This window comes from Desmodus rotundus, chromosome 4 (genome assembly GCF_022682495.2).
Source record: "Desmodus rotundus isolate HL8 chromosome 4, HLdesRot8A.1, whole genome shotgun sequence".
NCBI classification, from domain to species: Eukaryota; Metazoa; Chordata; class Mammalia; order Chiroptera; family Phyllostomidae; genus Desmodus; species Desmodus rotundus.
Window position 1 is genome coordinate 15,432,214 of NC_071390.1, and position 24,625 is coordinate 15,456,838.

At 44.3% G+C, this 24,625-nt stretch overlaps 1 protein-coding gene across 4 annotated transcripts in view; it reads left to right on the top strand.

The window, feature by feature from the left end:
- Nucleotides 1-1,160: 1,160 nt before the first annotated feature.
- The window catches only part of XPNPEP1 (X-prolyl aminopeptidase 1), a 53,243-nt gene continuing 29,778 nt past the window's right edge, over nucleotides 1,161-24,625 (top strand). The window contains exons 1-3 of one of the 4 annotated variants that reach the window (XM_024555651.4): nucleotides 1,161-1,318; nucleotides 7,130-7,218; nucleotides 12,664-12,788. In XM_024555651.4, coding sequence (XP_024411419.2) covers nucleotides 1,287-1,318; nucleotides 7,130-7,218; nucleotides 12,664-12,788 — 246 coding nt within the window. In that variant the 5' untranslated portion in view covers nucleotides 1,161-1,286. Of the gene's footprint in view, nucleotides 1,319-7,129; nucleotides 7,219-7,897; nucleotides 8,034-10,130; nucleotides 10,213-12,663; nucleotides 12,789-24,625 lie in introns of those variants that run through there. The other 3 variants (XM_024555652.4, XM_053922663.2, XM_045191495.3) reach the window with 3 other exon arrangements.

Genomic DNA, 24,625 nt, shown 5'->3' on the forward strand with positions numbered 1-24,625 from the left:
TGTGTGTGTTTAAGGGGGAACAGAATACACATAAGTAAACTTTTCATCATGTAAGAAGGTGATAAGTGCTATGAAAAAAAATAGAGCGGAATAAGGGGGATTAGGAATATTGGGGGTGTTACAATTTTAAATAGGGTGGTCAGGGTAGGTCTCATTGAAAAGGTGATTCTTGAGCAAAGGCTCGAAAGCAAGGTGAGGGCAAGGTGAGGAAGGGAACCTGGGTATTTGGGGGAAGAGCAAGTCCAAAGGCTCTGTGGCATGGGTGTGCCCAACTTTTCAGGAATAGCAAGCAGGTGGGTTTAGCAGAAGCAGAGAGGACAAGGTGAGAACAGAGGTTAGGAGCAGATCAAGTAGAGCTTTAGCCTGAGTGAAATGAGGAACCATAGGCAAGTGTTAAGCAGAGTAGGGACATGATCTCAGAATACAAGGGACTGACCTGGCTGCTGTGTTTTCAGTTAGACTGCAGGTACCTGGTGGCAGTTGGGAGGCCAGAGTCATCAGTCACATGGGGGAGGCAGTAGTGACGCGGACAGTGGGATGGTGAAAAATGGGGTGGGATTGGGGAACTATTTTGAAGACACAGCCAACCCGATTTTCTGACAGGCTAGACGGGGGTGGGGGTGGGGGTGGGGGTGGGTGGGGGGGTGGGTGAAGAGGAGGCAGGGATGACTCTTAAGATTTTGGCTCAGGCCTCTGAAGAATAGAGTAGCCACTGATTGAGATGGCTACTACTGTTTGGTGGCGCACGTTTTTGTTTTGGTGAGTAGGGCCAGGAGCGCCATTCGGATACATTAACTTTGGGGTGCCTAGTAGCCATTCAACTGGCGTGGGCAGCTGGATTTCAAAGCTGTCTGGAGAAGTAACTTGGGGACAACTCTAAAACCTCGGGAAGTGAGACCCTGCTGAGATGTCTCCACAACTGGCCACGTGCCCCTCCTCTTGTTCCTCCTCGGAGGGCGGCTCTTCGTGCCGCAGCTATTTCAGTTGACAAAGCCCTTCTTTTTCTTCCTTGGGGAATGGTGGAAAAAACTGAACAGAAATGACGCACAGCTACGTGAGGTCCACCACCTACCTCTCAGCACTGATAGAAAAACCCCGGTAATGGGCGGGGCCTGAGGCTGGGCGGGGCCACGGCACTCACGCACGCTACAGACAGGGGCGTGGCCGATCCCCGCGCTGGCGCGGCTAATGCTAGCTCACCCGCAGGCCTCCCTCCCTCCATCCCTTCCGCGGGTGATCAGCTGGTCTGTGCACCCCTTACGTGGATTGGGGCACGTCACCGCCGAATGGCAGCCTCCAGAAAGGCACCGCGAGTAAGGTGAGGGGACTGCCAGGGACCCGGCATCTGGGCAGCGCGCGGCTCCCCGGGCCCGGGTGCACGTGTGTCAGTCCAGAGGGCAGGGACCACTGGGTCGAGAGCGGCGGGCGGCCTGCTGCCGCGGGACTAAGGCCGAGGCTTGCTGGAGACCCGCTGGGGGAGGGAGCCATGCAGCGGATAAGTTCCGGTTTGTTTCTGGCGGGGCCGCGGGCTACCCTAGGCTTCCCGAGCCCAAATCCAGTACCCGGAAGAGTGTGTCCATGTTCGGCCTTGGGGGCGGTGGCTGTCGTTGCCCCCGGCCCAGCAGGAAGGCCACGCTATTGCTGGAAGTTGGTGTCCCCTGCCTCCTCCTACAAGGCTCTGCCCTCGCCCCCGTGCCCTGGGAAAATAATCCTCAAATTACAACTATGACAGTACTGACATGCAGTTCGCTTTACTCATCTGTCACTGTAACAAAGATAGGCAAACTCGGGCCCTCTCTACCCAAATGGTTTCAGAGGCAACACTTTGGCATAATCTCCAGGAAACTCCCATCAGCAACCTGTGCTATCTTCTCCTGGGATACAGGGAGGCGAGAAGGATAATCCCCCAGTCTCACGTTAAATTCATTTCAGCCTGTTCTCTCCCCTCCTCCACAACATCCCGGGTATACTTATCAGAGTAGCTAACAAAATGGGAGACAGAGAGACATTCAGAGTTCACAAGGGCCAGACGTCAAAATCCCTGGAGATCCACAGGGAATCAGTTATCTTCCATTTGACATTTGAATGAACATTGGTTGGTAGCATGGACAGGCTCACTTGCTGAACGCACACTATGACTTGTGCTCCTGTTCGTAAATGGACAGATCCCAAGCCGACCTTGATTTGGACTTGGCCTTGCTACAGCATATTAGGAATGAGAACCATGCCTGCCCTGTGGAAGGGTGAGGTGTGGCAAACCTGCATGCAGAAGGAGCTGTTTGTATGTTGAATGCTGGAAATGGGATCAGGCAAGTGAATAATGATGTGTTAGGTCCAAGGTGGAGAAGTAGCCTTTGAGGACCAAGGTGGTCTTTTCTGGGTTCATAGAATCCCAACATTTTAGGAGCACAGGGGTCCTTCAGCATCAGCTGATAGAACCTCTTTACCTTACACAAGAAGCCACTGAGAGGCTGAGAGAAGGGGGTCCTTGTGACAGAATTTGAGTGCCACTCAATGTAAAAATGACTCAGTTTAGGTGATGGAAATTGAACTCAAATTGACATAGGTAGAAAGGGGTTGAGTTGGCTTCTAGTGCAGTTGAGTGCAGTAGACCAACATGGGCGTCAGACTTCCCTCTCTTTCACATCTCTTGGCTCTGATTTCTTCAGTGCTGGCTGCATTGATAGGCAGGCTTTGCTTACAGTAGGTAATGACAGTTCTAGGCTGACAGCCCCAGCAGAAATAGAGCCTTCTTACTTAATGGTGGGAGAGAAATCTCAGATCTGATTCTCGCTGGGTTGATTTGATCCTTTTTACCACCCCTGAACCAGTCATTGTGTCTGGAGGGATGGATTGATCAGGCCTGGGTCCCAGAACTTGGCGGGTGATTCATCTCAACTCTGTGGGCTGAAAATGGAAAAGAGACAGTCTCAAAAGGAAAACCAAGGTGTTCTCTTCAAAAGAAGAAGAGATGGATTCTGGGTAGACAAAGACAAGTCTGCCACTAACTGACCTTTGAACTTGTTTTATTCCATCCGTACCTCACCTTACAAGGGGTGATTGAGCATCTCCCTGGTCTTTGTTTTGCCTCCTCCTGAGTGGTAGATTGCTTGTCATGGGCTGGGGGGAAGAGGGAGGCTAAGAAGAACCTTGCAGGGGTTTCTTTAAAAAGAGAGAGGAAGAAAAATGTGCCATAGCCATCTTATGCAAAGTTTGACCAGGAAGATCTCTGCATGCTTCTTTCCTCTTAACCCACCTCATAGCACTTCATGATGTTGAGAAGGTGTAGCTTGAAGAAGCCCTGGGAACAGGAAGAGCACCGAGTTTAGTTGGGAGATCTGGACTCTAGTTCTAGACTAGGTCTGTCACCAAATGGCTGTGAGGCCTTGAGCAAGTTATTTGATCTCCTTTTTGGATATTATGAACAATATTGTTAAGAAGATTTGCATACAAGGTTTCATGTGGACTTATGTTTTCCATTTCCACACTTAGGTGGAATTGTTGGGTCATAGGGTAACCCTGTGTTTTAACTGTTTGAGGAACCCCCAGCCACATTCCCGACGGCAAAGTTTGAAGGTTCTAATTTTTCCACATCCTTGCCCTTGTCATTGTTTTTTTCCTTCCTAGTGGATGTGAAGTATCTCATTGTGGTTTTTGATGTGCATTTCCCAAATGTACAGTGTTGTTGAAAATCTTTGCATGTGCTTATTGGCCATTTCTGTATCTTAGACATTTAGAGCCTTTGGCCATTTTAAAATTGGGTATTTGTCTTTTTTTTTTGAGTTGTAATAGATCTTCATATACACTGTATACTATTACTAGATATATAATTTGCAATTTTTTTTCTCATTTTATGGATTGTCTTTTCATTTTCCTTTTTTGAAAAATGTTTTTTTATTGTTGTTCAGTTACAGTTGACCCCACTTTTCCCCCATGACTCTCCCCAGCCCTACCCACCCCCCACCTCCCATATTCACTTCTTCGATGGTATGCTTCCAATTGTAGAAGTCTTTCATTTAATGACATTAGTACATCTGTTTTCTTTTGTTGCTTGTGCTTTTCATGTCATATCTAAGAAATCATCACCTAACCCAAGGTCAGGCTGATTTATGCCTGTATTCTTCTAAGAAAACATTTTTGTGATCTTTTTTGAGTAATTTTTTGTATGTGGTGTAAGGGTACAGATTCTAATCTTCCTAGTGGATGTGAAGTGGTGTCTTTATTTTTTTTGCGTGTGGATGTCCAGTCGTCCCAGCCTCATTTGTTGAAAGGACTATTTTTCTCTGAATGGGTTTGGCATCGTTGTCAGAAATTCACTGACAGGACTCATGGGCAAGGACAACAGTTGTGATTGTGGGGGTGGGGGTGTAAGGGGACTAAATGGTCATGGGAAAAAATTCAATACAGAATTAAAAAATAAAAATTAAAGCAATGAAAAAATTGACAGTAAATGTGAGGGTTTATTTCTGAACTCTCGATTCTACTTCATTGATCTGTAAGTCTGTCTTTATGTCAGTACTACCCTGTCTTGATGACTATAGTTTTATTAGCTTGGAAATCAGGAAGGGTGACTCCTCCAAATTTGTTTTTTTCAAGATTATTTTGACTTCTGGATTCCTTGCATTTCCAAATGAATTTTAGGATCTGCTTGGTAATTTCTGTGTAGGAACTAACTGGAATTGATGGGTGTTGTATTGACTGTAGATTATTTTGGGAAGTATTGCCATTTTAACAATAGTAAGTCTTCCAATCCATGAACATACATGGAATGGCTTTCCATCTATTTAGGTCTTCTTTAATTTCTTTCAACAATGTTTTGTAGTTTTCAGAATGTAAGTTTTGCATGTCTTTTATTATATTTATTCCTAGGTATTTATTTTTTTGATTCTATTGTAAATGAATTTTTCTTAATTTCATTTCTAGAATGTATATTTCAAGTATATATAAATACATTTGATTTTTGTATGTTGGTTTTGTATTCTGCATTCTTGATGAGCTTTTTAGCTCTAATTTTTTTGTGTGGATTCTTTAGGATTGTATATATTCAACATAATGCCATTTGCAAATAGGTAGTTTTACTACTACTTTTCTAATATGGGTGCCTTTTATTTCAATTTCTTGCCTAGTACAACGTTGACCAGAAGTGGCAAGAGTGGACACATCTGTCTTGTTTCTGATCTTGGGGGGAAAGCATTTAGTCTTTTAACATTAGGGATGGTGTTAGCCATGGGTTTTGTAATATTTTTGATCACGTTGAGGAATTTCTCTTCTTCTAGTTTATTGAGTACTTTTATCACGAAAGGGTGTTGGATTTTTTCAAATGCTCTTTCTGTCTCTATGGAGGTTATCATGTAGTTTTTGTTCTCTATTCTATTGATACTTTGTATTATATTATTTTTTTGTATGTTGAACTGATCTTGTGTTTCTGGAATAAATTCTGCCTGGTGATGGTGCCAGATCTTTTGTATATGTTACTGGCTTCACTTTGCTAATATTTTTGAGGGTGTTAGTATTTATATTTATAAGAAACATTGAGGTGTCTTATTTTTAAATGAAAGAATATACAGTTCCCCCCGTAAAGAACATCTCATTCTTTCCGATGCAGTTAGAGTAGCAGCAATCTGAGAGCAGCCCCGGAGTGACCGGTGAAAATGTCTGGTCTTCTGGTTCTGGCTGTGTGGTGGACTGAGCTTCCCCTCTACCAACACATAAAAATGGGATAAAATTATAACAAAATTACCTTTAAGTTCATAGCTGAATAAGATATAGAGATCTAAAGATATAGGCTCCTTTCTGTAGCCATAACAGGCTCCTTGTCGCTTCTCTGATCTTGTCTCCTAACCACTTACTTCCGCATCTCCCAATACCCTGGCCTCCTTGCTTTCCCTCTGGTACACCAGGCGTGCTCCTGCCTTAGGGCGTTTGTACTTGCTGTTCTTCATTTCTGAAATGTTTCTCCCCTAGACATCCACATGGCTTGAGCCCTCACTTTTTTTTAGGTCTCTGATAAAATGTCATCTGTTAGCAAAGAGACCTTGCCTGGCAACCCCGTATCAAATAACCTTTCCCCTTACCGCTCTGACCCTCTGTCCCATTTTACTTTTTTTCATAGAACACATACTTGCTACCTGTCATACTGCATTCTTGTTTTGCGTCTGTTGCCTTTCCTTTCCTATCCTTCCCTCCCAGTAACGTCCCTCCCTCCCCACCCCCCTGTAAACTTCTTGAGGTCAGAGATGTTGTTGTATATTTTGTTCACTGTTGTGTCTAGATTAGGGCCTGCATTATAGAAGATTCTCAATAAATATTTGTTGACTGAATGGACTTGAAAGAGAAATCCTCAGGTACCAGAAATACAGTGGAACTTAAAGCCTGAAGTTTTGGGGAGCTAAACTGTTAAGCTGAGCCTTGGGGAGGTTATTATCAGGTGCTACAGGCCTTCATACCAGGGGTCCAGAGTGTCAGAGTATCCCCATATGGGGACACGAACTTGTGTGCAAGTCTCCTAGCTAAGAAGTTAAAATGAGTATTAGTCAAAGAAGAAAATAACAGTGACAGTAATGTTTGTGCAATCCAGGACATATTTCATTCTCATAGATAAAATAGTGTCTACGGAAGATAAGCTCTTACTAAAAGATTACAAAACCCACAAGGAATGACCCTCTAGGAGGGAGCCAGTAGACCCAGCAGACTTGAGGATTACTATCCCCAGACCTTCTAGTGGTAAGTCTGGAATGAATTATAAAATAAAGACCCCAAGTAATTTAAGCTAAGAGAAGGGAAAGAAAGTGCAGTGAAAGAATAGGACACCATGAAGAAAGAACTGGCACATTTGAAAAAGAACCAAGAATTCGTGTACGTGACAAAGCATTGCAAATCTTTGTGTCCTAGTTAAACAGAAGGTGAGACATAGCTGAAAACTCTTCATGAACTGCAGGCTGGGTGTGAGAAGGTTTACCTGTCATGGTAATGCTTTATCTGCAGGTTTTATCTGAGGCGCTTATTTACTTCATTCCTGATATTGGGGCAGGAGTTCTTTGGACGCACTAAGGAAAACTGCTCACTAAGCCTTGCCACGTTTGTTTACTGCGGTCAAAGTCTGCAACATCCTGTTCTTTCTCTTCTTAAGGGCGAGTCACCGGGATTTTCAGCTGAAAAATTTAAGAATAATCGAGCCTAACGAGGTGACATACTCGGGAGACCCAGGTGTGGAAACAGGTAATAATTTTGCCTATTATTAGATGGAGCATCTCAAAAGGGTTTAGGTCCTCTTCCCTCAACCTCGAGGTGGGAGAAAAGAGAAGGTAAGGGGTCAGTAATTGATCGTGGCTGGCAGTAGGAGGACGTATATCTGGAAATTAAAAACCATTTTGTTTCTTGGTTTCCTGGGTAGGTGGTTACTGTTTCTAAGTATTTAGTACTTTTTTTAGGGTAGTAAGTTAGAGAATTAAGGTTATTGCATTTACCTTTTTGGGGGTCTTTATGGTGGTGATAGGTTATTATCGAAAAAGTCCTAGTCTAGTTTTTGTCATTTCTAATATAATCCTTTATTGACTGCCTTAGACGTTAGTTTTTAATTTTTGTCATATGATTATGAAATGAGAAAAGTTTGTAATACACAGGGTGGGATAAAAGTAGGTTTACAGTTGTATGTGAAATGCAGAGTTTATTCTTGTCTTATTATTTATTAATTATTGCATTATTTTCCATATGAACAACTGTAAACTGACTTTTGCCCCACTCTGTATTATTGTGCTTTATAAATTGAATGTACATTCAGGGAAATATTTTTGAGAAAAATTTCTGGAACTATATCTTCTCCCCAGAACTGGTTAGTTGTATTGTCGGGCTGCCAGAAACCCGAATTCTGAAAAGTGATGTATTTCTGTATTTTTAGCCCTTGCAAGCCAGTGCTTTTCCATGGACTGCCCAGGAGAACCACAGTGTTGCCTTTTAGCTGAGTGAAGTACCAGTCCCTTGAAGCACACAAGATACTATGACTAATCTCTCTTTGGAAGATCGGTGCTATAATTGTACTCATCCTTGTATGCAACACATTTTGGGCCGTGTTGGGAGGGAAGAGATGAAGAATAAAGAAGGAATGGGAAAAGGGGAGGTAAAGAAAGGGAAAAAGTGATAGAACCATCAGGTTTAGAGGTTGAAGAGAACTGCTCTTTGTTTTTATTATATAAGAAGGAATAGAGGTTCAGGGAGTTTAGTAGTCTGAGGTTGCAGATTCCAGTGGGAAACCAGAACCCACTTGTTTTGATGCCGTTGGTCTTAGAATACATTAAGAGAGCCTCTGTTATGGTCCCCTAGATAATATGTTGTAATAGAATATGAACTTGGGAATTAGATAGACCTGGGTTGTGGTTCCTAATAATCCAGGTGACTTGGGCAAGTTCTGGTGTTTTAACTCCCATACCTTTATCTGAAAGATGGGAATAGTGAAACCTCCCTTGAAGGATCATTGTGAGCATTAACCACTGATGTATGTAAAACCCTTGGCCCTTGCTTAGTGGTGAGACAGACAGAGAAACAAACCACCACCTCTAAAGCTATTGATGCTGGAGGAGGAGCTTCACATCTGTGTGCGCGTTAAGATGCTGGGATTGGAGAAAACCAGCCCCTTCTGTTCTTATAACAAGGCAATCCCAACTGGTGCAGATCCAGATCCAGATTCAAATTATATTTCTTGAGCTCCTACAGTGTGCCATATGCTATGTATGTTACTTTCACACATGTTGTCATGTTGAATTCTTCTAGCCACCCAGTGAGGTGAAGAGGGTGTGCTTTTCATGTACTTTCAAGGAGTGAAAAGCCTTGTTTGTGATAAAGGTTGAAGGTTTAGGAACTGATTTTTAAAAGCAGACCTATATAGGCAAGAGACTTTTAAATGAGTCATTCATTTTAAAGCATGATTTAAAAATACCTGGCAGTGTATGGGCTAATGTTACATCATGGACTAGGTTTGTTGCTCTTGGCTTTCTACTTCCCTGCACACCCTGATTAGCTCTTGGCTGCTTCCGACATTTCTGAAAAGTAATGGGATGTGGAATGAACAGATGCTCTAATACAGCGTCTTCTAAGATCCTAGCTTTCTTTCATTGAAGGTTCATTGCTGTTTATTATATTAAATCTGAAAAGATCGTGGATACAAAGTAGTGATATTCACTCAGCCATCTTTGAGTGAACATATGTATGTGTTAGGTGCTGGGCTAGATAATGGATTCAGAGGTGAAGATGACACGGGCCCTCTTTAAAGAGAAGCAGTATATTCACCCGTTGCACCATTTATCACCTTGCTGTCATAGTTAGTTAATTGTGCATCTAACTCTAATAAGTGCAAGCAGATAACATTGACTATGTGCCAGGCATTGTTTCTAAGTGCTTTATATATAGTAACCCATTTAATCCTTATAAAAATTGCCCTATGAGGATCACCAGCCATGCCTTTCATCTTCTCCTTCTTGATTACCTATTCAGCTGCTGCCATCCCAATGGCTGGGTCTTATAATCAGCTTTGTCCCCTCCTCATCTCTGGCTGCTCATCCACTCAGTCATTTTCAAGGCCTGTGGTCCTTGTGGCCACAGCTGTGTTAACACCTTGCTCATTGTATCTACTTCAGTGGTAGCTGCTTCCACTGCCCCAGCACGTTGTCTCAGCCACCGCCTGTCACTGTTGCCTTTGATGGTTTGCTGTTTGTAATTGAGGGTTTTGTACATGTCCCTGGTTCTGTTGACTCTTGATGAAATTAGTGACTGATAATGTTGACACATACTATAGTCAACACTATAAACACCCAGCCAGTGCCATCAAAGTCCTTAAGTCAGAATGTGCTCAAATAGAAAGCAGATTCTATAAAGAAATTAATGATCTTAAAAGAAAGTATACTGGCTTCTATCATATATTTGCTTTTTAAAATTCCAGATGCCCAGGCTGTACTCCAGACCAATTAAACCAGAAGTTCCCCAGGTAGTTCTAATATGTAGTCAAGGTTGAAATACTGCTCCGAAGGCAGTCTACATTTTTGTTGAGTCGAAGAATGTTAAGTTACTCAGAAAGATGGTTTGGAAACAAGTTAAGTCTATTCTGAAGCTCCTGAAAGGTGTCATGATACAGTTTTCAGATGCTGGCAAGCTTAGGAGGTTGCAACAGGCATCACCTGGGACTCGGTGGAGGTGTTGACACATCAACTTCGGTCAGCCCAGGTACTTCTGCTCCCCCTTTTTCAGATAGGTGAGGAATTATAGGCTCAGGACGTCAGACCAAAGGAAAGGATGCCCCTCTGAAGAGTGTTCAGAAGCAGTGGTAATGAAAGGGCCGTGGACGTGTTTGAATTGTAAACAGGACCGTTTGCGGGGACTCTGTCTGTGAGCGTTGCTGCCCTTCAGAGACTCTTTAGGTGGAGCCCCCTCGCTGCAGATTAGGAATGGGGCACTTTTTCAGTGCGTCCCATCAATCTGGTACCTAATAGAGGATTCTACTGGACATAATCATATGGACTGATATGTGGAAACCCAAGGGGCTGCTGATGAAGGAAAAAAAGCAGATGAACCAAAAAAAAGGAACTCCACCTAGCAGGTACAAGCCACAGCGAGTCAGGGTGTCAGTCCTTGAGGATAAGCTGTAGTGTAAGGGCTCCAGTGTGACTCCACTACCTGGAGTTTTGTGCAGCAGGGCGTTTCTGGTCAAGTAAGACATTTCTTATTTGTTTAAAAAATGGGCTGGCAAAATCCAAAACACTGACAGCACCGAACACTGGCAAGGCTGTGGGAAAGTGGAAATTTTTATTTATTAATAGTGGGGCTGCAAATAGGGGGGCCAGGTTGGAAGACAATTTGATGGTTTCTTATGAAACCAAATATACTCTTTATAGCAATCATGCCCCTTGGTATTTACCCAAAGGAGTTGAAAACTCATGTCCACACAAAAACCTGCACACAGATGTTTACGGCAGCTTTGTTCATAATGGCTAAAACTTGGAAGCAAGCACAATGCCTCCAGTAGGCGAATTGATAAACTGGGGTGTATCAGACAATGGATTGTTATTTAGTACTAAAGAGAAATGAGCTCTGAAGCCATGAGAAGGCATGGAGGAACCTTGAGTGCTGTTACTGCTCAGTGAAAGGAGCCAACCTGAAAAGGTTATCTTCCTGGGAAAGGTAAAACTGCGGAGAGAGTAAAAAGATGTGTTGCCAGGGCCTGGGGGAGGGAGGGGTGAAGAGACTGAGCAGAGAGCACCTTTAGAGCAGTGGAAGCTATTCAACCGTTCTGTGTGACACTGTAAATACGGATATATGTCATTATACACTTGTCAGGCCCCCACAGCATGTACCATGAGTGAGCTGTAGGGCGAAGTCAACGAACATGTATAAAGGACCCATCGGCAAAGACAACAGGGGGGAGGACTGAATGTGGGAGGTGGGGGTGAGCCGGGCAGGGGAGAGTAATGGGAGAGAAATGGGGACAACTGTAATGGAACAACAATTAAAAAATTATTAAAAAAAATATAACCAGAGACTTTGAAGTTAAGAACAATCTAACAATAGCCAGGGAGGGGGGCGGGGACAGTGGGAAGAGGGGATTACAGGAACTACTATAAAGGACACATGGACAAAACCAGGGGGGAGGGTGGAGGTGGGGGAGGGAGGTGGGTTCGGCTGGGGTGGGGTGGAGGGATGGGGAGAAAAGGCATACAACTGTAATTGAATAACAATAAAAATTAAAAAAAAAAATTATTAAAAAGATTGTGAACTTTGGGGGATAATAATGTGCCAGTGTAGGTTTATCAGTTGCAGGAAATGTGCCACTCTGGTGGGACCTTGCTAGTGGGGAGGCTGTGTGTGTGTGTGGGGTCAGGGGGTATGTGGCAACTCTCTGTGCTTTCTGCTCCGTGTTGCTAAGAATCTGTACCTGTGCTAAAAAAAAATAAAATATATTTAAAAATGAGTGGGAAAACTTATTCTACTTTGAATTCTAATAGTATAGGTTTGTGCCAGTATATGGCATGTAGTAAAATATGTGTGATTATTGTTCTATAATTGGCTCTTTGTGAAGTCGTTTTGTTATTTTAGCCATGGGACTATGATACAGTTATCTATCTAGTCATATATCCATAGCTGTCACATAGAATGATTTATCAGAACTGTTTACGGATAGCAATAGTTGTTGAGAAAAAGGTTTTAGAAGAACCAACTCCAGTACTTTTGAAGTCAGCTTGCATCCCCTGCTCCTTCCTCACAGTCTCTTATACTCGCTAGGAGGCAAGCTCTTTGGATTTTGACTACTTAGAAATTAGTAAAAGTTTAACAATTTCTAGTAGGACTACATTTAATGTCCCTAACTTTTTTAAAAATGATTTTTGTTTTTCTGTTTCTATTTTGTATTTTTTATAAAAGGGGTAACCAATTAATTCGGAAATTAGTACTAGTAGTAGCTCAGGTTTCCTAGCCACAGATGGCTATTTGGAAGTGGTATTTAAGAACCGTAAACCTCAGAGTTTTGGGCAGCCTTGGTTTTGGTTTAATGGTGGGGCGGCCAGTGTGAAGATGCATCGGGGGTGGGACGTCCATAGCGGGTGCTTGTCTGGGGCCCTGTCTGAGTTGTCATTGGGTTGCGTGGGCAGGCTGGTTTTGGAACAAACTCCCCTGTTGTTGCAGGCGTCAGGATGCCTCCAAAGGTGACATCAGAGCTGCTGCGGCAGCTGCGACAAGCCATGAGGAACTTGGAGTACGTGACAGAACCGATCCAGGCCTACATCATCCCGTCGGGAGATGCCCACCAGGTACTGAGTGGAGACTGGCTGGCGAGGGAACTCACCAGTCCCTCCTCTCATTTCATTCTTTCTCCCCTAGACCCAATGTGTTTATCAGATTCTAGTTGTCAACCCACAACGAAGCATGGCCTTCAGGGTTTGGCACAGGGACCTGTATCCAGTAGGGTTGCACTGAATGCCTGTTGATTTGGTTCTGGCTTCTCTGTTTTCAACGAATATAGCCAGCTTTCAATAAATGGTGGAAGAATTAGTGGACAAATGAAAGGGCAGAAGTCTAGACCTTTCTGTTGCTGACACACTTTATCCTATCTCCTCTGTCACAACTCGTCCCTAACAAAATTGTGTGTCCTTCCTCCCTTCTCTCCATCTAAGCTTCCCATCCTCTGGCATAGCCAGAGGAGCATCAGGAAAGTCATTATTGATCTCCACCCTAGCAGGTTTTAGGGTTGATTCTGAATATCACTCTCCTTTTTCCCCAACCTCCATCTTCAATGAAAGCATCTCAGTAAGTACCCTTTACCTTTGAGGACACTAGTGATTTAAATATGGGGGAGTAGGATTTGCAGAGGTGGAGACCTCGTGTTCTGGGGCCGAAAGGCAGAAGGATGAAAAGATTCTAGGATCTACTTTTTTAGGCCACTGAGCCAGCAAGTGTTTGCATACCTTTCTGTGGTCATGGTACTGTAGCGTTACAGAGATTAATTGAAGATTGAATTCCTGCCCCCACTGTGCTTACAGTTTAGCAGAGATGAGACAGCATGCAAAGTGCTGTTCTTCCGTAGAGTCATCTATACATACATGTTTTTAATAGCTTCTGCTCATGTGCAAGGCACTGCTTTAGGTATCCCACGTGACCCAAAGATGAGATGGTTCTGCTCTCAAGACGCATGCAGTTTAGTAATGGAGTTAGGATATGCATACACATGTGTGTATTGCAAGGTGAAATGTGGTGGCACCATCAAGAACATCCTAATAGAGGGCTGTGGAAGTCTGAGAGTGAGAGGGGAGGATGAGGGAGGGCTTCATGGGCAGGGGAGGCGTTTAAACTGGACCTTGAAGGATGGATAGGGTTGAATAAGTAAGCGGTGGAGTCTGGAGAGGGGTTCTAGGCAGGAGGATTAGTAGGAGTAAAGGCAGAGAAGCAGGGAAGCTGGGAGTGCTTTTCAGGAACAATGTGGCAAGTTCCCTAGCAAAAGCCCGGGGAAGTGAAAAGCAATAGTGGGCAATATGGGTGGTGTTCTGGAAGTCTTCAGTTGCAGGTAACAGAAACCGCCTTGACGTACTTGAGCAGTAAACATGCTTTGTAGGAGTTGAGGGTCAGCGTTGCTGCACTGGCACAGCTCCAGGATGTGAATGGTCCTCTCAGTTGTACAATGTCAAGGCTGCAGGTCTGGCATCTTGTGGACCTGAGGGTGGGAATGTAGCTGTCCCTCAAGGAGAACTTGAGGGATGGAAGGGTTTCAACTGTTGCTGCAGATCAGTTTCTTTCTTATGCAACGAGGCAGATAGTAAAAATATGTTGCCACCCAAGTTCCTACACTTGTATCTTTTCATCTTTTACTTTCAAGATACCAGATTGAGCTAGAGCTTGGTGTTTGCCCTTGGTTCTTGTTCTTGTGTGTGTGTGTGTGTGTGAGTGAGAGAGAGAGAGAGAGAGAGAGAGTGTGTGTGATGACATATGGCACAGATGTGACTGATGAGGGCTCACCATGATGGAGGGGGTAGCAGGTAAGAGTATTTCTGTATTTGAGCAAAGTTCCCAAAAGATGTGCACTTTAGCTGGCCTCCTTTCTGCCCCTCCCCAAAGTTGCCAGACCAGATGGTTGGCACGATATCAGGCCAGTAGTAACCTGGGCACAACATCCAAACTGGATCCCTGCCTGGAGACATGAACTTTCTTGGCTTAACATTGTTTACCTCTTTACTTTTTTAAGTGTACAGTACAGTAGTGTTCACTCTCTGCACATGGTTGTGCAATAGGCCTGTAGAACTTCTTTCTCAAAACTCTATACCCATTGAATAATTTCGCACCTCCCCCACAATCACCATATTACTCTCCGAGAGTTTGACTACTTACCTCATAGAAATGGAATCATGAAATACTGGTTTTGTGTGTGTGTGTGACTAGCTTACTTCACTTAGCATGATGTCCTCGAGGTTTATCCAGGTCGTAGCTTATGACAGGATTTCCTTCCTTTTTAAGGCTGAAAAATATTACTTTGTACTTATATATCCTACATTTTCTTTGTCCATTCATCTGTTATTGAACATACAGGAGGCTCTTACCTCTTGGCTCTTGTGAGTAATTCTGCAATGAACATGTTCTCTCCAAGATCCTGTTTTTAATTCTTTTGGGTATATACCCAGAAGTGGAATTGCTGGATTATATAGTAATTCTTTTCTTAGTTTTTTTGTGGAATCTTCATACTGTTTACATTTTACATTCCCACCAACATTCTTAGCAGTTTCTCTACTCTCAGCAACACTTGTTATTTGCCGGGATTTTTGGATACTGACATCTTAATTGTGGTTTTGCCTTTGCCTTAATTGCTTTGCCTTTTCCTGATGATTAACAATGTTGAGCATCTTTTCATGTGCTTGTTTGCCATTTGTGCACCTTCTTCAGAGAAATGTCTATTCAAGCCCTTTGCCCATTTCAATAGTTTCTTAATGGCAGGATTCTCAGGGACTTTAATATATTCTTGTGCATCCTGTAACTCTAAGGACTGGATGAAGTGCTCAGCATTTTTCAGACTTCAGTGTCTGTGGAATTCCCGCAGCTGTCTCATGGTGGCCTTAGCGCACTCTTGTTCCGTGTTGACCCACAAGCACTTCTGCTGTCATGATGGGCTAGAATGTGCTCCTCAGAGAGGTGGGAAGAAGGGGAGGTCAGTGTGTGAAGAGGGGAGGCCACTGAAGTGGAGGGTTTGGCAAGTAAAAGTGGATGAAGGGGGAGGTGAGAGAGTATGAGGTATGAGTAGAGGAGAAATAGAAGACTGAGCTGGTCTTCTAAGGGGTTGGGGGCATGGGAGGAAGCTGGGTACTTTCACGTTAAATTTAGTAGACACTGCGGAGATGAGGAGAGATGGTGAGGTTTAGGGTGGGGTTGGTAGTGGAATTCTTCCATTCACCTCTGTTCTCTGGAATAGATGAATAAGATTCACCATCTTCCTTCACCATCTTCATAGGAACCAAAGGGAAGAGAGGGAGAAAGAGAGGGAGAGAAACATCAGTGTGTGGTTGCCTCTCACGTGTCTCCCACCAGGGACCTGGCCTGCAACCCCAGGAATGTGCCCTAGACTGGGAATCAAACCAGCAACCCTTTGGTTCGCAGGCTGGCACTCAATCCACTGAGCCACACCAGCCAAGGCCCAAAGTCTCCTCTTGACCAAGGACTGGGTGAGTAAGTAGGTTGGTCAGCACAGCTTGGGCCTGAGGCCTGGGAGGAGGTATAAGTAGTAGAGGAACCAGGTACCCCACTATTTAAGAAGGGTTACCCAGGCTTTGTCGATGGGCTCTTCTCCACCTCCTGTCAGTCCCAGGCCTCAGCCTTTGGCCTTGTGCTTCACATCACGTGGCTTCTCTGCTGAATTCACAAGTGGTATTTTTTACTTTCTGCCTTTCAAGCACTAGACCATTGCCCCGGGCTGATTTGATTGCCCCCGTCTCAGCAAGAGGGTGGTTCCTGTGGCTGGAGCACTTTATGGAGCAGTTGGTTTGGGGTCTTTGTAAGTTCCTCTATCAGTCAGCATTCTTGGAGAGACCTGGTAGGATATATACAGATATCTGTACCAGTATGTAGAGAGATTTATTTCATGAGGGACTGGCTCACACAACATCAGCTCCCCTGGCTCTCAGATCTTCAGGTTGGGATTGGAACCATACCACTGGCTTTCCTGGTCTTCCGGCTTGCAGGTTGCACCTGTGGTGTAAGTCCCTATCTGAGTGGAAGATCTGAGAACCTGGAATGCCGATGTCCAAGGGCAGGAGCAGATGAATGTTTCAGTGTAAACAGGAGAAATCAAGTTTACCCTTCCTCCACCTCTTTGTTCTACTCAGACCCTCAATGGATGGGATGCTGCCCACCCACCGTGATTGGTGAGGCCCATCTTTATTCAGTCTAGTGATTCGAATGTTAATCTCTTCCAGAAACAATGTCACAGATAGCTCCAGAAATAATGTTCTCCAGCTAGCCTTCTGGGAGTGCCTTAGCCCAGTCAAGTTGACACACGAAATTTTAACCATGACAGTCCACTAGCACACTGTTGCCTGAAATTGGGTCTCTCCTCCGGCAGGGGTCTTGCAGGCTGTCATGGAGCCACAGCCAAAGATGCCTAATAGTTCTACTTTATTTATAAACCTTTCCCTCCAGGGAGACCTCACTGTATGGAAAGATTGGACCTGTGAGTCTTACTTGAGTCAAAAAGTGAAGGCTTCGGGGAGGGGTGTGTTAGAAGTTTTGTAGTGTTGGTATTTCAGTTTCAGGTTTTTTTTTTTTTTCCTGGAGCCATGATGCAAATCTCTGTTTACTCGTAGTGGAGGCTCTTGTAGTCAAGGCAAGTTTATCCTGATATTCTTGGTTCTGGGGGCTGTTTCTGAGCCAGCTTTGTTGTCATCGTAAAGATGGTTTTGGTCCAATATCCTTATTGATTTAAAAAAAGTTCTCTTTGACAGTAGATGAGGGCCTACTACACCCCCAGATCAATTCCGTGTTAAACTTTGGGAGTGGCAGTGAGTCTGGCCAGACCACAGGCGATGTTCCAGGCTTTCCCTCGTTGCTTCATCACTTAGTGATCCTGGAGTATCAGAATTGCATGGCTCCTGCCTTGATTACGAAATTGGGGCTCTAATCCTAGAAAAATGTGTTTTCCAGCAATATCCTAAAAACACACAAAATAAAGCTTGCTCTATATGAGCTGGCACTTACTGCAAAAGCCGCTGTTTAAGCTTTGCAGACTTATATTCTTGTACTGTTACTGTCCTCTACTCCCTCCCCTCCCCCACCATTTTTCTTCTATGATCTGTAACTGTTGTAGCTTAGTTGTCTGCCCTGTACAGTGGGAGAACGTGTGTTATATTTATTTGGTGCATGTTTTCTGACGGTCTGCTCAGGACTAAGTACTGGGGCAAGTACAGAGGGCAGGCAGTTAACGTAAGGGTAAGCTTGTGGGCTCTGTAGACTAAACAGGTTCAGATGCCATATTTGACACTTACCTAGCTGCTTGACCTCAGGCAGATTACCTCAAATTCCTGGGTATTGGTTAAACTCTTTGGGTCTGAGTTTCCCCATCTGCAAAAAGGGGGTAGCGACACATCCACCCCATAGGATTGTTGTCAAGATGAAATGAGTTAATAGATGTAAACACTTAAAGTTAAAGCATGTCTGTCACCTGATAAGTCTGGTTATATTGCTATTGTTGTTACTATTACTGTTCCAGAGATGAGTGAGGGAAAGTACCCCCTATGGAGATTTCCAGAGTCACAAATGCTCCCACGAAATGCTAGGAAAGCGCTGGATCAGCACTACCAGTAAAATATAAGTAGAAATATGTAAAGTCCATGTGTAATTTTAAATACTCCCATAGCCATATTCAAAAAAGTAAACAACAGTCAGATTCATCTTAATATATTTTATTTATCCCATTATGTCCAAAATACTGTCATTTTAACACATCACCAATATAAAAAATTATTAATGAGCTGTTTTACATTTATTTTTGTGTTGATAACACTATGTTTACTAATTTGGTGTGTACTTTTCATTTACAAAACATATCAATTTGAATGTGAAACGTTCATTGAAAATATTTGGTCTGTGTTTAGATTTCATAAAATTTACAGATGAAAAAGGAGGCTTACAGACCCTAGTCGTTCCAAACATACTTAAAAGTTTTCTGGTGACTGAATCTTGAATCTTAAAATTTGTGTTTGAATTAATTAAGATGAAACAAAATTAAGCATTCAGTTCCTCTGTCACATTAGTCACATTTCAAGCCCTCAGCAGCCATGTGTGGCTGGTGGCTGTGGTAATGGACAGTACAGATTTCGATCAAGCGTGGACTGAGCTCATAGGTGAGAGGGAGTATGCTGAGCTGGCAGGGTCCAGGAAGGCTTCAGGGCACAAGTACATTTAACTGGAATGTGAACAGATAGAATTGAAATGCTTGAGATAGAGAGAGGTACAAGAAATAGCATGAGCGAATCCATGGAAGTAGGAGAACATGAATAATGACAACCTTGAAAAAGGGAAAAAAATAGCGGCCTGGTCAAGGCCACTCATGAGCCACCCATGACTGGTCATGGGTGTCCCTGACCACCAGAGTCAGGGGTTGAGGCTTTTGTTAGGTAGTAGGGAGCACTGAGGGTCTTTGGACAAGGGAGTGACGTGATCCACCAGAGGGAACAGTGTTTAGTGTGGACTGGAGAAGGGAACACCAGGAACGGAGAAACCTGTTAGGGAGGGTGTTGTAGGGTCCCAGGGGGCTTGGACTTGGGTGCCGGCTTTCGGAGCAGAGAAGATGGGAGGGGTTCAGAGGTGGCGAGGTAGAACAGAGATGGAGTGTGGACTGTACGGGCAGGTGGCTGAGAGTGTTGGGAAGTTTGGAACCCGAGTGTTTCAGGTGCCGTCCACAGAAAGAAACAAGAAGTCCTGAGTTCCTTGTTTCAGTTGCTGTGGAGAGGTGGGGCAGAGTTGGGGAGACTGCTCAGTGGAATTCTGGGTCCCTGCCAGGACCGTGAGGACGAAGAGGACGGGCTGACTTAGTGTGACCTGCCGCATCAGCCTCCTCAGTAGAAGAGAGGTTGCTGTTCTTGGTGGCTCTTGTCCCTAATCATTCATTTCAGGTTAGCTTCAGGGTGATGGAATTTCTCCTCCGGGTGGGGAAGGGCGGGTGTTAGAGAATGAAGGGGAATCTTGAATTCTGTCTTTTGTGTACTTTCCAAAAGACAAATACAGACACCCACACACTGCTCTGTGTTAGAGAGAAAACGTACCCCAAACGCCTAATTACGCAAGGACTTGGCAGGCCAGGGGTCCGCTTCTCTGCAGCTGTGGGGCTTTTTCTGTGTCAACTCTGGACAAGGCTTGTGGTATTAATGGGTTCGGGACCAGAGGGACTTCCACAGTGAGGAATTGTCCATTCTGTCTGGTAATCTGGGTACTTTCATGGACCATCTAAGTCAAACATTGAGATTCGTGGGCACCACTGGCCCCAAACCAGGAGAAGCATTGGTTGGGGCTGAACCTGCACCATCAGGTTCAAGGCAGTAGGAATTCTTTTAGAAATCCAAATTCTTCATCCTCCCCATCTGTAAGGCCCCGTATCCCCGTCTTGGGATCAACTTTGTCAAAGGTTCATATTCTGTCAGAGGTGACCCAGCCAGCTGAGTTTTTGACTGTGTTTATGGTTCCTCCTTCTGGAAGACATGAATCAGATTTTCCTGAACTCTTTGGATCTTACTCTCATTCCTCCTGGAGTCGGCTTCCTGTTTTGTTTTGTGTTTCTTACACAGACTCTCTCCTGGGGTGGGAGTGGTGATTTTTATCCCAGAGTGATTGTATCCGCTCTGTTAATCAGAGTAATGCGAGGTGTGGTGATCCGTCTTGAAGTCTTGTGGTTCTTTGGAGCCTCGTTTCTTGTTCATGTCTCAGTCTAGAGTGTGTGTTCCTGGTTGGGAGGTGACTTTCTTCCACCAGGAAGAGTGATGTAGGGATCTAGGCTCGTTCCATCCTGCGACCCCAGCATTGTAGCTGGTGGAAGGGGAAGGAGTATGGTGAAGACACATCTGTTTATCCTGCCCTGGCCCAGACATCATTTCCACCCACATTTCATTGGTGAGAACTAGTCCTGTAACCCCCGCAATGCAAGGGGGCCTGGGGAATGAAGTCCTGGATGGAAAGCCTGTTTTCAGCAACTGTACACTGAGGAAAGGGTATGCTTCTTTGGGCAGCTGTTTTCCCTGCATACCTTGACTTGGTTTCATTTACAAGAGAAGAAAGGGCCAAAGACTGGAAGTTTCCTTAGTATTTGGGGGCAAGTAAACCTTGTCTCCATTCACAACCTAACCTATGGGACTTCCTGTGGACACACAGCCATTTGCTCATTCGGTTTCAGAACCTAATGTGTCCGTGGCACTGTGTCAGAGTCATGGCTTACGAGGGTGAAGGGCTGGGGAGGGGCAAAGGTGCCACCCAGCATGGGCCCTAATAACTTCAGTTACCTTATTTCACCACTCAGTGGTCAGCCTTGTTTACCCCATTTCATCTGCATGTGGCCGTGTTGACTTTTCTTCTTAAAACTCAGCTCTGATCACCCTGGCCAGTGTGGCCCAGTTGGTTGGAGCGTTGTCCTATAACTGGAAGGTTGTGGGTTCTATTTCCGGTCAGGGCACTTACCTGGGTTTCAGGTTTTATCCTTGGTTCTGGGTGAGTCCGATGCCTGGTTCTGGCATGTACAGGAGGCAACTGATGGATGTTTCTCTCACATTGATGTTTCTCTCCCTTCCTTTCTCTCTAAAAGCAATGAAAAAAGTGTGATATTTGAGGTCCTTGACCATTGTCTTCAGCTTCCCTGTCCAGGATTCTCGGCTACTACTCCCTTGAACTTTCTGACCCAGCAGTCAGGCTAATTGGCGCTCTCTCTCTCTCTCTCTCTCTCTCTCTCTCTCTCTCTCTCTCCCTCCCTCCCTCCCTCCCTCCCTCCCTCCCTCTCTCCCCCCTCTTCCTTCTGGGCCTACTCGCATCTCTCCTCCTCCCTGGGTGGTTTTCTGCTTCTCCTCACCTGTCCATAGTGGCCCTAGTCAAACCTCTGATCTCGGTCTGTGGATTTATGGCAGATCTGAGCGTCCTTGAAACTATAGCAAGTACCATGTTGCATATCCAGCATGGTTCATGTGGGTATTTATTAGGGCTAATATTTCATGCATATCTGCCTTATATTGCTGGCCACATTGTCTACTCCAAGAAGATACTTTATTATATTTCCTATAGAGTCTAGAGCCTTACCTGTTGAATAGTTAAAAGCTCTTAGCGTGTGCTGATTGCTTTATGTGACCCCTCAACCCTCCAACGAGGGTACTTTTATCATCAACAGATGAAGTTGAGCCCAAGGTTTAACCAGCTCCTAAGTGGGGGAGCCAGGCTTGGACATAGGTGGCTCCTGGGTGTGGGAGGCATCTGAACGTGGTTGATGAAGGCGGAGTTAGATGCAGTGCAGGCCATGGCCTTCGTTTCCTCAGAGTTTGTAAACCAGTTGTGTAGCCCAGATGTGCACGGTCTCTGCACACGGTAAAGAGGTGGCTTGGCAGCGTGGCAAGGGCTTTGGAAAGTCAGGTCTGAGCTCAGATGTCTGTGCTTCCCCTTAGGGCAGTGGTTCCTTGGAGAAATAATTTATTTCTCTGAACTTTGATTTTTTAAAAATCTGTAAATGGGGAAGGTGATACCTTCCAGAGCTGTTTTGGGGATTAGAATTAGAGGAAATGAATATAGTTTTTGGCAACTAGTAGGTATGTAGTAAACCTTAGTATTATGAGGGGGGACCTAAAAAACTCTGGGATTTATTTATAAAAAATTGTGTATTTATCCTTACATGTTTAAACTTCAGTCACCTTCAAAGTACTTTCCATTTGATGCAATATACCTATTAAGACGTTTTTCCCCACTGCTCAATAGTTCTTGAACTTGTCGATTTTGATGGCTTTTAGTGTTTCTGCCATTTTTGTTTGTTTGTTTGTTTTACCTCTTTCACATCGACAAAATGTTTCCCTTTGAGAACTTTTTTCATCTGGGAAAACAAAAAATAGTCGCTCAGGGTGAGATCAGGTGAATAGGAAGGGTTGTCATCATTCAAGGCAGGGCATGGATAAATGCCCACGTGGATGGTCCTGTAAAATTCAGAGATGTGGAAGACTGCTGAGAACTGGACGAGTCCAAAAGCTTTGTGGAGCGCAGTGCATTTAGGCTGGATTTTGCGAGATGGCTAAGGCTTGTGGCCCACCCCTCCGCCCCTGTAGTTTATAGATGTGCTTTATTTGGCTGTGTATAATTGAATATTTCCATTGTTTGAATTAGATGCCAAAATTTAAAAATTGGGTGATCTCTCATGAACACACATGTCTTTATCTTCTTCTGAAATAGTGACAGTTGGCTGTGTGTGGCCTGCACTCCTACACGACAGGACTCGGAGCTGAGTAGGAGCTGCTCTCTCTAGCAAACACGTGCCCTTGTCCTGTTTTACTGCTGTATTTTGTTGTGTATAATGCGTTCCCATGTACAGTGCACACTCATGTTTTTGGCCCAAAATTTCAGGGAAAAACCCCTTTTGTTCAAAATTTTAAATTGAATTATTTATTTATTAATTTATTTATTTATATTTAGAAACAAAACCAATGATCATATTCCAGGGTATTATTTTGCAGACGGATATTGTTAATGCTTTCTAGAGTTACACTTTTAATGCATAAGCATAAATAAAAGAAGGAGAAGGGTCAAGTCAAAGAACAAGGGTAAAGGACCCACGGACAAGGACAACGGGGATTCAGTGTGGGAGGGGGGTGGGTGGGGCAGGGGATAGTAATGGGAGGAAACTGGGGGCAACTGTAATTGAACAACAATTAAAAAAATAAAAAAAAAGAATTGGCCCTGGCTGGTGTGGCTCAGTGGATTGAGCGCTAGCTGGCGAACCAAAGGGTTGCAGTTTGATTCCCAGTTGAGGGCACATGCCTGGGATGCGGGCCAGGTCCCCACTTGTGGGTGTGTGAGAGGCAACCACACATTGATGTTTCTCTCCTTCTTTTTCTCCCTCCTTTCCCCTCTCTAAAAAAAGTAAATAAATAAAATCTTTAGAAAAAAAGAATTAAAAACATTTGTATAGATACAGAATTAGTACTATCTGTGTATAATGCGCATCCTTATTTTTCCCTTAAAAATTTGGGCACAAAAATAAGCACTGTACATAGCAAAATACTGGTAGTTTAGTTTACCTGCTTGTACCCTAAGGCATTTGAGTTTGAAGCTCCAGTTATAATCCCTTCTGGTCTTTTTCTTACTGGATAAAGCACAGGTGGCAAATGCAAGGCCTGTGGGCCAAATCTGGCCCAGCACTTTGTTTCTACTCAGCAGCAGCACCGAGCTTCTTGCCCCTAGTTAAGGAGTAGTTATATTTATACAGTCGTAAAATTATATTCGGCCCTTTGAAGGCAACCATAAGGCTGATGCGGCCTCTGGTGAAAATGAGTTTGATACCCCTGGAAAGTATTAGTTTCCTATTGCTGCTGTAACATATTACCACAAACTTAGCAGATTACAACATCACAAATTTATTATCTTGCGGTTCTGTAGGTCTGAAGTATAAAGGGTTCAGCATTTTGAAAAGCTCACTCTGGGTGTGTGTGAACAGCGGATTGAAGGGCAGTGGTCCAGGTAGAGATGGTGGAGCCTTGGACTGAGTACTGGTATTAGAGATGGAGAGAATTGGATGGTTTGGGGAGAAGCCAGCAGCTGTGCTTCTGTGCCTTTTTCCTTGCATGCTATGACTTTGGCTTATTTTAGACTGTTTGCTGCTCTCAAGGGAGAATGTTCCCGGGCTTTGACAGTTTCCTGGTTGGGAGAAGAGTAGGAGGCCTGGGCCCAGCGCTTGTCTGGCCCCTGTTTAGCCTGTTGGTGTGGAGGTGACAGCTTCGGGAAGCGATGTCTTTCTGGCGTGTTGACCACTTAGGTCATGTCTAGACGTTCTTGCCCCAGACCTCATCTCAATCTGAAACCCAACATTTCCACCTGTTGTTAAAGTATCACCTTCCTTTAGAGAAACCTTCCTCCTGCCTTTGCTGATGAGTAAGTACCTCTGGGT